General features: G+C 41.7%; 1 protein-coding gene across 9 annotated transcripts in view; it reads left to right on the top strand.

Moving 5' to 3' along the window:
- The window catches only part of LDB2 (LIM domain binding 2), a 375,607-nt gene that overhangs the window by 338,069 nt on the left and 23,312 nt on the right, over window positions 1-14,226 (top strand). Inside the window, exon 6 of one of the 9 annotated variants that reach the window (XM_039326506.1) lies at window positions 3,587-4,953. The exons of the other annotated variants lie outside the window; for them this stretch is intronic. Coding sequence (XP_039182440.1) covers window positions 3,587-3,850 — 264 coding nt within the window. The 3' untranslated portion in view covers window positions 3,851-4,953. Of the gene's footprint in view, window positions 1-3,586; window positions 4,954-14,226 lie in introns of those variants that run through there. 9 annotated transcript variants of the gene reach the window in all.

The raw sequence follows: 14,226 nt of genomic DNA, 5'->3' as shown, positions 1-14,226 counted from the left end.
TTTCTAATATCATACCTATATTGTATAAAATTTATCCATCTTTTCCACACCAAGAGATACTTCTCTTGCGATTGATCTTTCAAAAAAGCCGAAATTTTTGCCATTTCAGATAAATAAGAAACTTTAAGAAACCATTCCTGCAAAGTAGGCAAAAATTCCTTCTTCCAATACTGTCCTATTAACAACCTTGCCGCTGTAATTAAGTTTAACATTAAAATAATTTCTTTGTTGTCACAATCAGAGACAATACCTAAAAAAAACAATTGTGGAGTAAATTTTATCCTTCTTTTGAAAATTCTTTGTATATTCCACCATATCTTAATCCAAAAAGCTTTTATGCTTTTACATGACCACCAAATATGATAATAAGTGGCATCCAAGCAACTACATCTCCAACGTTTAGGCTGCAAGTTTGAATACATACAAGACATTTTTTGTGGATCAAGGTGCCATCTATAAAACATTTTATAGAAATTTTCCCGTAAATTTTGGGCTTGTGTAAATTTAACATTCCTCACCCAAATAGTCTCCCATATATCTAATGAAATTGGTTCATCAAAATTTTGAGCCCATTTAACCATACAATCTTTAACTAATTTTGCTTCTGAATCCAATTCCACTAACACACCATAAATTCTTTTAATATGGGTTCGGCTTTGATCTCTAATTTGTTTTAACAAATTCTCATCCTCTCTAAGCAAGCCCACATTATAATCTATCTTCCACCTTTCCAATAATTGTCTATACTGAAACCATGAATAAATAATATTTTCTTGTACTAGTTCATCCATAGATTTTAATTGCCAATTTTTACCATCCCACTTAAGTAATTGTGTATAAGAAATACTATCCATCTTAACTCCTCTCCTTATTCCTTCTATTGCATGCCATGGAATAGCCCATAATGGAATTCTTTAATCAATTCTATAATATTTCTTCCAAACCCGAAGTAAAGAAGTTCTTAAGATATGAGACTTAAAAACCCTATCAACCTTTTTATTATAAATTAAATAGGCATGCCATCCAAAAAGTAAATCCCACCCCTCCAAAAGGAGTATATCGACATTTGTTAGGTTAACCCAATCACTAATTAATGTTAAAACCACAGCATCATAATACAATTTCAGATTCGGTACCTTGAGTCCACCTCTCTCTCGTATATCTTGTATAATTTTAAGTTTTACTCTTGGTTTTTTCCCTGCCCAGATAAATTTATTGATACCTTTCTGCCATTCATCTAAATTTGCTTCTTTCTTTAGAATAGGTATCATTTGAAATAAAAAAAGAAACTTTGGCAAAACATTCATTTTAATCGCTGCTATTCTCCCCAATAGGGACAATTGCAGCTTTTTCCAATTGTCCAAGTCCTTTTATATTTTAACCCACAGCCTTTCATAATTATTTTTATACAGTTTTGCATTGGAAGCAGATAAAATAACCCCCAAATATTTTACCTTATTAACAACCTTGAAACCTGTCAATCTAACCAAGGTCTCCTTATCCAAGTTGGTCATGTTTTTAGGCAATATTTTAGTCTTATTGTTATTAATTTTGAAACCTGAAACTTGTCCATACTGATTTATCAATTGTAACAACTCCATTACAGAGTGAATTGATTGAGATAAAGTAACAACCAGATCATCTGCAAAAGCCCTTAATTTATATTCTTTTTTATTAATTTCTATTCCTTTTATTTTCGATGATTCCCGAATTTTGATCAGCAAAATTTCCAAGGTTAAAACAAACAGCAATGGCGACAATGGACAACCCTGTCTAGTCCCCTTTTCAATTGGAAATACCTCTGATAAACCTCCATTAACTATAAGTTGTGCCGTTTGTTTTTGATAAATGGCTCGAAGAGCCTGTAAAATTTTATCTCCAAAGTTCATTTCCTCGACCAATCTTAACATAAATTGCCAATTTAACTGATCAAAAGCTTTTTCAGCATCTAAAAATATCAATCCTGCAGAGATTTGGTTGTTCTTATCCAAATATTCTATTAAGTTAATAATTTGTCTAACATTATTTTTCATGTACCTTCCAGTTATAAAGCCAGTTTGATCCATATGTATGTGTTGATTCAACACAATCATAAGTCTATTAGCTAAAATTTTCGAAAAGATCTTATAATCTACATTCAAAAGAGATATAGGTCTATAATTTTTTGATAGAGTAAGATCTTGGTCTTCTTTTGGGATCAAGGATATAAAAGCTCTACCCCAAGACAAGGGGGTCTCTAAAGATGTAGTGATCTTTTACATTTGAGTCCTTTATGGCTGACCCTAGGTATGCTTCCCATATCTCCTAGTTTATATCTGAGTTTTTCTTCCATCCCATCATTCCCTAGCTCATTGTTTGATTGGTTGTCTTGAGGTTTATGCTTGGTATTAAGTCCTAAACATCCTAAGGATTGGTCACCCTCACCCTCAATTTTAGTTTAAAACCCTTCTGATAAGTTGACCCAGTTGTTTTCTGAATACATTCTTCCCAGTTCTTGTGAGGTGCAGCCCATCCCTTGCCGGAAGCCCTTCGTGTAGGTAATGCAAACCATGATCTAGGAATTCAAAGTTCTCTTGGTGGCAGTGGTTCACTGGTTCTCTTAAACCAGTGGGTCATTTCTACACTTGTTTGTTCCCTCATTGGAAGTACAGATGAAAACACCACTTGTGCTCCTAATTCCTTAACTTTCTTGCCTAGCTGCTCATAATTTCTCAACATTGTTTTCAGGTTCATTGTTAGGTCATTTGTCCCTACGTAAAGGAGAAGAAAGGGATATTTTAGTAAGGTTTTCAGAGACATCTTTGATTTTTGATCCAGGGAGACAACATATCTCCCTAGATTGAATGTTTGGTCTACAGATGGCTGGTTCTGTTCCCCTGAAAATTAAATCTCCTATCACCAACAACTGCCTTTTTCCCCAGAGAAGTCTGAGCTGCTTTTCTTCCTTTCACAGGAGAACTCGATGATGCCTCTTTTCTAGGTATCTGCATGCTTTCTTCCAGGGGGAGGCTATGGACTTGATTGCTCAGCTCCAGAGGGGCTGATTAGACAGCAGGATCATTGTTTTTGGTTGCTGTTTTCTTCTATGAGTGACGTGTTTTCATCAATCTTCCTCTAAAAATTCATATACAGGGTCATTTCTTTTAAAAGTTTATTGTTCCTTATTATGTTCAATTCAAACATAGTCTTCTTGCTTAGTTTGGAGTTTTTCATTTTGTAAGTTGAGTTTCAGAGTGGCTAGAGTTGCTTCTGAGTTTCAGAGTGGCCAGAGTTACCCTTTACTTTTTCTTCCATTAACTCATTTAGTTTACATTTGGTACACTTTAAATTGGGTCTTTTATGGGCATAAGCACATACATGGAATATATTTTAAAAATCACAACACTTTTAGTCTCTTTCTCCATGACAATGTTTCTTCTTACTAGTTTGTGTAAGGATTACAATTTTAAAAGTTTATTAATGTTCAAAATATAAAAGATTTAACTACACATTTAGAAAAAAAATCTTATTTAAAATTATAAAAGTTCATTTAAAAAATGTAAAAGTATGTGAAAGTATGCACTTTGATATGCACTTCTTTTTGCAGGAAATCTTTGGCTGTTTTGTAGGACAGGGGTCCCCAACCCCTGATCCATGGACCGGCACCAGTCCATGGCATGCCAGAAATCGGACTGCACAAACAAGTGAAGCCCCATCCACAGGATGCAGGCAGCACATGAAATCATGCCCTCTCCGGTCCCCCTCCAGTCCACACACACCCTCTTCATGGAACCAGTCTCTGGTGCCCCAAAGGTTGGGGGCCACTGTTCTAGGAAATGTTTTGCTCTTAGCCCTCTACTCCCTACCTTGAAAGATTTATCCTGTTCCTTCCTGTCTAAAAGTCTTTTGGACTTATCCCTTTCCTCCCTGCCTTCTTGCCCTTTTGTTGCCTGGCCACTGTTGGGGTCTTCAGGTACAATTTGCTGCTCTGGGCACTCTGTTCCACTGCCACTTAGCTCTGGACTGCCATTGCTCAGCTAGTCCACCGTTCTGCTTTCAGTTGCTAGTCTGCTGCCAACCAGCTCCATTCCACCACTGTTAGCTAGCTTCCATTTGCACGACATTGCCTCCATTCAGCTGGCCTCTCGCTGCCTCAAAACCCATTCTAGAATCCCCCTGCCTCTGGACTGTTGGGTTGGGTTGTTGGGATGCCAGGCCGCCTCTCAGCTGAGCTGCTGGGCCACCTGTCAGCTGGGCTGCTGGGCCACCTCTCAGCCGGAGGCCCAGACAAGAGAAAAGCCACTAGGTACACTTTTCCTCACAGGGATGTTGGTTAGCTGATCAGCCATGTTATCTCTTGGCTCTTGCTGTTATTGCACCAGCAATATTGGGTTTCATGAGAAGGAAGAGGCACTGCAAGCATATACAAAATGCTACCATCCTGAAAGAAGCCAGTTTCTTTCAGTCACATCCTTCTCGCAGGGAAGCACTTCAGGCAGAGCAGCACAAAAGGTGCCCACCAGCATCTGAGTATGGGGGCCATATAAATATGTGCAGCAGCAGCAATGGCAGAGATGAGTGGGGTGAACATAGTATCGGGCTGGATTGGGCCCTTCCTCGCTCATCTTGCTTCATGGACATTACTAAATTCATGGATGCGCACTCACCTTCTTGCTGGTGGGATTGGCTCACTGCCACCTTGAGAACTGAGGCTGCCCATGCCCCTCCATCCTGGCAGCGTGGCAGCAGTTGGAGCTCCCATGGGACTCATTGCAGGGCATTGGCATCTGCATTCCATGAATTATCCCACATGGCTAATTGTCCCTCATGGCAAATCAGCCAGGGTAGTTTGTCCCACAGTAAATTGCCTGGGGTGAGGCAGTGAGGGAGGGGTGAACAGGAAGGGATGCCTGAGGAGGAACACCTGGGGTGGGGTCTACCACAACTCACCATAGCCAAGTCATCATGGCCAACTCACCAGCAGGACAACTCTCCGTGGAACAAGAGTTACACTAATATCAAAGAAATAGTGGATTAGAATCATTAAAGAAAGGGTGCCAAAGGAGGGACAAAATGAAATGTGAATGACAAAAATGTATACAAATTTTAAAAAATATTTTAAATAATTAAGTTGAATTGTCCCACAGCTAGTTGTCCCATGGCGAGTTCTCCCTGGCAAGCTATCCTGCAGCAAGTTAGCCGTGATGAGTTGGCTGCAGCGAATTGGCTGTGGCGAGTTGTCTGAGATGAATTGGCTATGGTGATTTGTCCCATTCCAGCTGGGGTATGGAGGCTGGGGTAGTGCATTGGGGAGGGGTGGCCGTGGTGGGTAGGCTGTCATAGGAGTGCTGTGGTGAAGCACTGGGGCAAGGTGGCTGCAGCCAATTGTCCCAAACCCTAGGTTATCAATGCAGTTCTGGTATCCAGAGCTGAAAGCATTGTGTTGCATTTCCTTCCAGTTTAAAATAATAATTCTTAATTCTTTCAAATATGTTTAATTAAAAGTCCCATCTTCACATGGTAGTTCTTTATTTTGTGTAGCTTCAAAATTAGCATTTATTGCAGCATCAATGCAGTGATGTGCATCCATTTGGCTATGATATCTAAATCTAGAGCTTGTAATGAAAATGGGATGAAGAAAGAATGAAAGAGTTCTAAACTTCTGTCCTTTGAAACTGTGGGAACAAGCAGGCTAGTTTAAGATGGGAGATGTTAGGCAGGTAGGATACTCATACTTTCTGGCATGTTTTTCTTTTCTTTTAGATAAAATTTTGTGGGGTTTTGTGGGTTTTTTCCTCATTATTTTAAAACTGAGTGAGGCCTTCAGGCTTGTATACAAGAGGGGAACACAGGGGTCTAATCGGTGACCACAACCACATAGTCTTGCAGATATCCTCCAAGTACAGTACTGGGTCTTACAATAACATCAAAACAAGTCACCAAATCACCCATGATCAAGAATTTGGCAGCTTATTAATCATGCTAGTAGACTACCCAGAGCTATAACAACAGGCAACAATTCTTTGGCTAAAGACCAAGTCTACATTTGCAGGACTATGCTACCAGGTAATGTAGTTCTTGCATTTATTAATGCATCAGATTTCCTCCAATTCAGTCTAAAAATAGAAGAAGTTATTTGAAAAACATGACATTTGTGCCGGAGCTAGTATAAAAATAGGATTATTTTATATGGACCTGGAAGGGGATTTATTGCACAGAAGGCTTACATCTTGCAAATGGGAAACATTTTGTCATGATAATGTGTAGGTAGTTCCTAATAAGATTCAGAAATTTTAATCAATGTTACTAATAAATGAATCAAATAAAAATTAATTGATTAATCAACCAAACCGCATTTCATTCAGTGAAAAGATACTGGCTAAGTTCATACAGCTCTGAATTAGCCATGAATCAGCTCATTTCCTGTTTACGCAATGCACTGAGCCATAAATTAAGAAGTCTGGGTTTGAGCCAAATTTGTTAAGGCTCACAGAAACAAGCAAAGTTTAACACAAACACAGTTTAATATGTTGCATAAAGGCAGTTGCTACTTTTTTAGTTGTCCTCATTAAAGTGTTGTAATTTGGAAACACATTTGGTAGTAGGGGTCCTTTCCTTTTTTGAAAAATGATTTTTGCTGAAGGCAAATGAGAAGGAAAATATTGAAAAATGTTTAACATATTAAATATATTAAAAATATTGAAGATTGATTTCCTTCTCTTGAGATCTGGTAGCTTTTGCAAGCTATTTTTCATTTGATATTGAAAGAGGTATAGGTTTTAGGATATATTCTTGCTAAAAAGGATATTGTCTTTCATTTATGAGTGTTTCTCATTATGAATAATTTCAACAATAGTCATTGTGGCTTGTACTAGATCCAAAGTTGTGAACCTGTGGCACGCAGAGCCATCCCTGTGGGCATGCGCGCCATCGCCCTAGAGGGAGGCAGGGCCAGACTGCTCCCTTCTGCCTCTCCATGTGCGCCTGCATTCTTGGCTCTCTTTCTCTCTGCACTGAAAGCCAGGGAGCAACTGCAAGAGCTGGGCGGATCCAGGCTGGATGGTGGAAGCAGCTGCCAGCACAAGTCCAGGTAAGCCTCGGGAGTGATTTTTGCGGATCCGCAGTGGCCTGATCCGGACTTCGGAGGCCTGGAAAAGTCTCTGTCACCTGGATCAGCCATGTGGGGGGGGGGTGAGAAATCACCCTGCGGCTGCTGCCTCCCCCCCAACAGCTGCGTGGATTGTGTTGCCACCACCATTCCCCCCATCACGTGGATCATGTGCCACCGCCCCCCAGCTGCCATGCGAATCACGCTGCTGCCGCCGTTTCCCCGCACCCGCCATGCAGATCATGTTGCCACCATTCCCTGCCGCCACATTTTCCAGGCCTCTGGAACCGGATCAGGCCATTGGAGCACCGTAAAAACACCCCACGGCCATGGATGTGAGCTCCAGAGGCTTGGAAAAAGCTTCTGCTGCCCAGATCGGCCATGGAGGGGTGCAAAATTGTTCTGCAGCCCTAGATCTGGGTGGTAGAAGCATTTTCAAAGTCTCTGGAGCTCGCATCTATAGCCTTGGAGAGATTTTACGGTGCTCCAGCAGCCCAATTCTGGCGTCGAAGGCCTGGAAAATGCTTCTGCCGCCCAGATCTAGGGCTGCAGAGCGATTTCGCTCCCCCCCCCCCGGCCGATCTGGGCGGGAGAAGCATTTTCCAAGCCTCTGGAGCTCGTATCCATAGCCGTGGAGCATTTTTACGGCACTCCAGTGGCCCGATCCGGGTGTTGGAGGCCTGGAAAACGCTTCTGCTGCCCAGATCGCCAATGGGGGGGGGAGCAAAATTGCTCTGCAGCCCTAGATTTGGGTGGCAGAAGCATTTTCCAGGGCTCCAATGCCTTATCGGGCCACTGAAGCACTGTAAAATCGCCCCACGGCCATGGATGCGAGCTCCAGAGGCTTCAAAAATGCTTCTGCCACCCAGATTGGCAGAGAGAAAGAGAGATTGAGCCAGCAGGGAAGGAAAACTGGGGGGAAAGGAAAGCGTTGCAGAGTAAGCAAACTTACAAAAAGGGAATCTCTCTCTCTGTCTCACACAGACACACACACTTCCCTCACCCCCTTTAATATCGTGTCTCCCCCCACCCCCTTTAATATCATGTCTCCCCCATCTTTAATATCATGTCTTCCCCCAACCTCTTTAATGTCATCTCTTCCCCCACCCCCTTTAATATGTCTTCCCTCACCCCCTTTAATATCATCTCTTCCCCCTTTAATATCAGTGAGGCTCCTCCAGTGGCCCATGACCCGGCGCTTGCCCTGGTCATATCCCCCCTCTGCCGGAGACCCTCAAATCTGCCCCAGTCCTGCCCAGCTCTGCACAAGTGCCCCTGACATGAGTGACATTGAGCTGGCAATGCCCACCCAGTATGCCACGCCCATGCTGGCCACACCCACCCAGTAGGCCATGCCCATGCTGGCCATGCCCACCCAGTAGGTCACATCCATTCGAGCCACACCCACCCAGTGGGCCACACCCATCCAGCACCCAATGATAAATAAGTGGGGTTTGGGTTGCAGTTTGGGCACTCGGTCTCTAAAAGGTTCGCCATCACTGTACTCTCCTTCATGGATTACTGCCTTGTTGTGACGAAGGGGCTTGCATAACTCAATGAAGCTATGAGCTATGCTGTGGAGGGCCACCCAAGATGGACAGGTCATAGCAGAGAGTTCTGACAAAATGTGATCCACTGGAGAAGGAAATGGCAACCCACTCCAGTATCTTTGCCATGAAAACCCCATGGACAGTACCAAAAGGCAAAAAGATATGATGCTGGAAGATGAGCCCCTCAGGTCAGAGGTGTCCAGTATGCTACTGGGGAGGAGCAGAGGGCTAGTACTAGTAGTGCCAGAAAGAGTGAAGTGACTGGGCCAAAGCTGAAAGGACACTCAGCTGTGGATGCATCTGGTGGTAAAAGGAAAGTCCAATGCTATAAAGATCTTTTCTCCATAGGAACTTGAAATGTAAGATCCATGAATCAAGGCAAGCTGGATGTGGTCAAACAAGAGGTGACAAGACTGAACATCGACATCTTAGGAATCAGTGAAGTAAAATGGACAGGAATGGGTGAATTTAATTCAGAGGACCATCACCATCACCATCACCATCCTGCGGGCAAGAATCCCTCAGAAGAAATGGAGTAGCCTCATAGTCAATAAAAGAGTAAGAAAAGCAATATTGGGGTACAATCCCCAAAATGACAGAATGATCTCAGTGCGAATCCAAGGCAAACCATTCAATATCACAATAGTCCAAGTCTATGCCCCAACCACGGGTGCTGAAGAGGATGAAATTGACTGATTGTATGAAATCCTATAGCACCTTATAAAATCAACACCAAAAGATGATATCCTTATCATCATGGGAGATTGGAATGCTAAAGTAGGAACCCAAAAGATAACCAGAATAACAGGCAAGTTTGGCCTTGGAGTACAAAATGAAGCAGGGCACAGGCTGATAGAATTTTGTCAAGAGAATACAATGGTCATAGCAAACACTCTTTTCCAACAACCCAAGAGATGGCTCTACACATGGACATCACCAGACGGTCAACACAGAAATCAGATTGACCATGTGCTCTGCTGCCAAAGATGGAGAAGCTCTGTACAGTCAGTAAAAACAAGACCAGGAGCTGACTGTGGCTCAGATCATGAGCTTCTCGTTGCAAAATTTAGGCTTAAATTGAAAATGTAGGGAAAAAACACTAGGGCACTCAGGTATGAACTAAATCATATCCCTGATGAATATACAGTTGAGGTGACAAATAGATTTAAGGAATTAGATCTGATAAACAGAGTGCCTGAAGAACTATGGATGGAAGTTCGCAACATTGTACAAGAGATAGCAACTAAAACCATCCCAAAGAAAAAGAAATGCAAGAAAGCAAAATGGTTGTCTGAGGAAGCTTTGCAAATAGCTGAGGAAAGAAGGGAAGCAAAAGGCAAGGGAGAAAGAGAAAGACACACCCAATTGAATGCAGAATTCCAGAGAATAGCTAGAAGAGATAAGAATGCCCTCTTAAATGAACAGTGCAAAGAAATAGAAGAAAACAATAGAATAGGGAGAACTATACAAGAATGAGCTTAGCATCGCTGATAACCACAGTGAGGTGGTCACTAATCTCGAGCCAGACATCCTAGAATGTGAAGTGAAAGGGCCTTAGGAAAGCTGAGCAACAACAAAGCTAGTGGAGGTGACAGTATTCCAGCTGAGCTATTCAAAATCTTAAAAGATGATGCAGTAAAAGTGCTACACTCAATTTGCCAGCAAATTTGGAAAACGCAACTTCAAAGGATTGGAAAAGGTCAGTTTACATTCCAATTCCAAAGAAAGGCAATGCCAAAGAATGGTCAAACTATCGCACCATTGCACTTATTTCACATGCTAGTAAAGTTATGCTTAAAATCCTACAAGTTAGACTCCAGCAGTATGTGAATCGAGAACTACCAGAAGTACAGGAAAGATTTCGAAGAGGCAGAGGAACTAGCGATCAAGTTGCCAACATACGCTGGATCATAAAGAAAGCTAGGGAGTTCCAGAAAAACATCTACTTCTGCTTCATTGACTATGCTAAAGCCTTTGATTGTGTGGATCACAACAAATTGTGGCAAGTTCTTAAAGAGATGGGAAAATAAGATGATCTTATTTTTCTCTTGAGAAACCTATATGTGGGTCAGGTAGCAACAGTGAGAATTGGACACGGAACCACTGATTGGTTCAAACTTGGGAAACGAGTCCAGCAAGGCTGTATTCTGTCACCCTGCCTATTTAACTTATATGCAGAGCACATCATGAGAAAGGCAGGGCTAGATGAATCAAAACTTGGAATTAAGATTGCCGGAGAAATATCAACAACCTAAGATACGCAGATGACACCACTCTAATGGCAGAAAGTGAAGAGGAACTAAAGAGCCTCTTGATGTGGGTGAAGAAGGAGAATGCAAAAGTTGGCTTGAAATTCAACATTAAGAAAACCAAGATCATGGCATCCAGCCCTCTCAATTCCTGGCAAATAGATGGGGAAGCAATGGAGGTAGTGACAGATTTTATCTTCCTGGGCTCCAAGATCACCGCAGATGGGGACTGCAGCCAAGAAATTAAAAGACGCTTGCTCCTGGGGAGGAAAGCTATGGCAAATCTAGACAGCATACTAAAAAGCAGAGACATCACCCTGCCAACAAAAGTATGTATAGTCAAGGCCATGGTTTTCCCAGTTGTGATGTATGGCTGTGAAAGTTGGACCATAAGAAAGGCTGAGCGCAAAAGAATTGAGGTCTTTGAACTATGGTGCTGGAGAAGACTCCTGCGAGTCCCCTGGACTGCAAGGCGATCAAACCGGTCAGTTCCTAGAGGAGATCAACCCTGATTGCTCTATAGAAGGCCAGATCCTGAAGTTGAAACTCAAATACTTTGGCCACCTAATGAGAAGGAAGGACTCCATGGAGAAGAGCCTAATGCTGGGAACGATTGAGGGCAATAGAAGAAGGAGACGACAGAGAATGAGGTGGCTGGATGGAGTCACTGAAGTAGTAGATATGAGCTTAAATGGACTCCAGAAGATTGTAGAGGACAGGAAAGCCTGGAGGAACGTTGTCTATGGGGTTGCAATGGGTCAGACACGACTTCGCAACTAACAACAACAACAACAATCACTGTACTAGATGCTGATGGAGGCCTGTTCCTTGCCCACCAACAGAAACAAAGCCTCCTCATAGATCCTCTCTCCTGCAGCCTTTGGGCTTGTGTTGAATGGCAAAATTGTCCACAGGTTTTTGGCACCCCTATTTTCCCAGTCACCGTTGCCTTTGGATCCACATAGTTGAAAAAAATGGCTTAGTACTTGTGCTAGCAGTGTCCCTTAAAACTTGGAAAACTGATCACACTGCTCTGGCCAAGAGTGAAAACAGTCCTGAGAAGTGGAAAAAACTGTAATCTTACTCCATTTTTTCATGAAAGGCCAGGAAAGCAAGTCTTAAAGTAACAGGAAGGTAATATGTGATTAACCTCCTGGGTTTTATCTGAAAAAAAACATGGAATTGGAGTAAACTCACCTTCTATCCTCAGCTCCTTGAAAGAAACATGACAATCATTATTAGATCCAGCAAAAGAGCACATGAAAGCAGCTTAATTGAACATGGAAAGTTTTAATTTGCCTTCCAAACTAGCTATAGCATGGAACTAGAACTGGGAAATTGGAAACCATAATCAAGAAGGCACGAATGCTGAATGGTTGTTGATGATAAGACTTGGATGGTTAAAAAGAGTCAACAGGGCAGCTGCAATTGAAAAACTTTATATGCCATGCACTATCATGGCTATTATCTTGACTTGTTAGAATACAAGTGGCACTGAATATCCAACCAGAAAACAGGGTTAAGCAACAACAGGAGAACCAAAAAAAGGATAAAACCAGCAGTTTGAAGTGAGCACCTGCAAGCTTGACAAAATGGGCACCATAAGCTATAATTGAAGAACACTTTTTAAAATCTTGGATAACATAGAAGGGTTTGGTCGTCTGCAAAATATAACATTTATTATGATACTCTCGGGATTTGTGTTAATATTGCCCAATACCTATTCCAAGAATAGTCCCTCTCACAACCAGCACCAAGTTAAGGTTAAAATGTAGGCAATGCAGGGGGAAGACCCAGATCCTGCTAGTTTTTGGTTCTACAAAATAGTTTTGGCCATTATTCTTTCTCAGACCAGCCAGCCTCCTCTAGCACTTTTTACAGGAAAAAATGAGGGAAGATCTTCACATGTGTCAATTTAAATTCTCCAAGAAAAAAAACGCAATACATAAAACCAGTAGGGATTATGTGTAGTCCCCCCAAATATACACATACAGAACTACATTTTGAAAATTATTTCTCTGTGTTTTCAGAAATAATCCTCTTAAGTTTCACAGCATGCCAGACAATGTGACCACCTTAGGTAGTTTGGTGGTGGTATCTGATGCAAACAGTTGGATGAATGGTGTCTTAGATATTGGAAGAACATAAATTCAAAAAAAGTTCAAGTTGTCTGAATGTTTCCTTGTGCAAATTACTAATTGATTGATACCCATCAGTGGTTTGGAGTTGGTGAAGACAAGGAGCTTTATAAAATCCACACCCCACCACAACTGAGGGAAGCTGCCAGGGACACCCAACAATGATAGAAGGATCTCCAGAACTGGAATGGAAAGCAAGAAAGTGATTGCTATCTCATGGTTGCATAAGTAGGGAAAGCTGGCACTTTCCATATTCAGGGCATCAAGTCTATGGATCTGAGTCAGTGTGGCTGAATAGAGATTGTTTGCCTTGGGAGAAATTGAAAGGAAGGAAATCTCGTACAGCAGCAACACACACTTTGGGGACAGGAAATAGCATGTAAGGAAATCCACCTTTCCTATGCTGCTTCCTAGAGATACTCCTTGCATAGAGGTTTCTAGTAGGTTATAAGTTATAACTCAGTGATGCTAAATGGCATTTTTTTTCAAGCTAGAAAACTAGGGAAACAATTTGTAATCTGACTATGTTCTTCTCCTTTGAGATTGTTGCTCCACTTCAGTTTTAGCCAGGTGCTCACTAAACATACAAGCAGTCTGTTTTCTTTCTCTGGATTGTTACTGTGTGTTTGTACATGTCTGAATAGTGTTCTTACACAGCAACTTTTGTGGGAAGTTGGCTTGTTACTTTAGTAATGGAACACTTGGTTAGTGTGGACTGGTTTTTTTTTTTTACAGTTTGTCTAGATAGACAATTCAATAAACAAATATGTAGGTACTCTATTGAAAAACAACCCAAGCTAACCAAGTGGTCTAGTGGAATAGCTTGTCTCCTGGAGTTGTGGAGGTTGAACTAGAAATCCACCAAGGCCCCTTCCAGCCTTGTGATTCTATGATTTCTAAAGTAACAACCCAACTTCTCATGCTTTCTGTTTATATACACACTCCCTGTATATAAATAGGGAGCAAATTCCACATTCACTAGCACTGATATTACTAGTTAGATAATGAAATGTTGGCAAGTAAACAACCAAGCTCATGGAGCACCAAGGATTCCAACCCTGTTGTTTCACTTCTTGGCAAAGTACTTCTTATCAAGGGTCAGACTGAAGCATCTTCTATTTTAATTTCCCAGGCCAATTTCACTACTTCATACTACTAATGCCATCTTCTAACTTCCCATGACTAACTTCCAGTTGCTGGAA

The sequence above is a fragment of the Crotalus tigris genome, unplaced genomic scaffold, assembly GCF_016545835.1.
Source record: "Crotalus tigris isolate CLP2741 ecotype Arizona unplaced genomic scaffold, ASM1654583v1 scf7180000024341.3516292, whole genome shotgun sequence".
Classification (NCBI taxonomy): Eukaryota; Metazoa; Chordata; class Lepidosauria; order Squamata; family Viperidae; genus Crotalus; species Crotalus tigris.
This window is presented reverse-complemented; position numbering and strand designations above follow the sequence as displayed.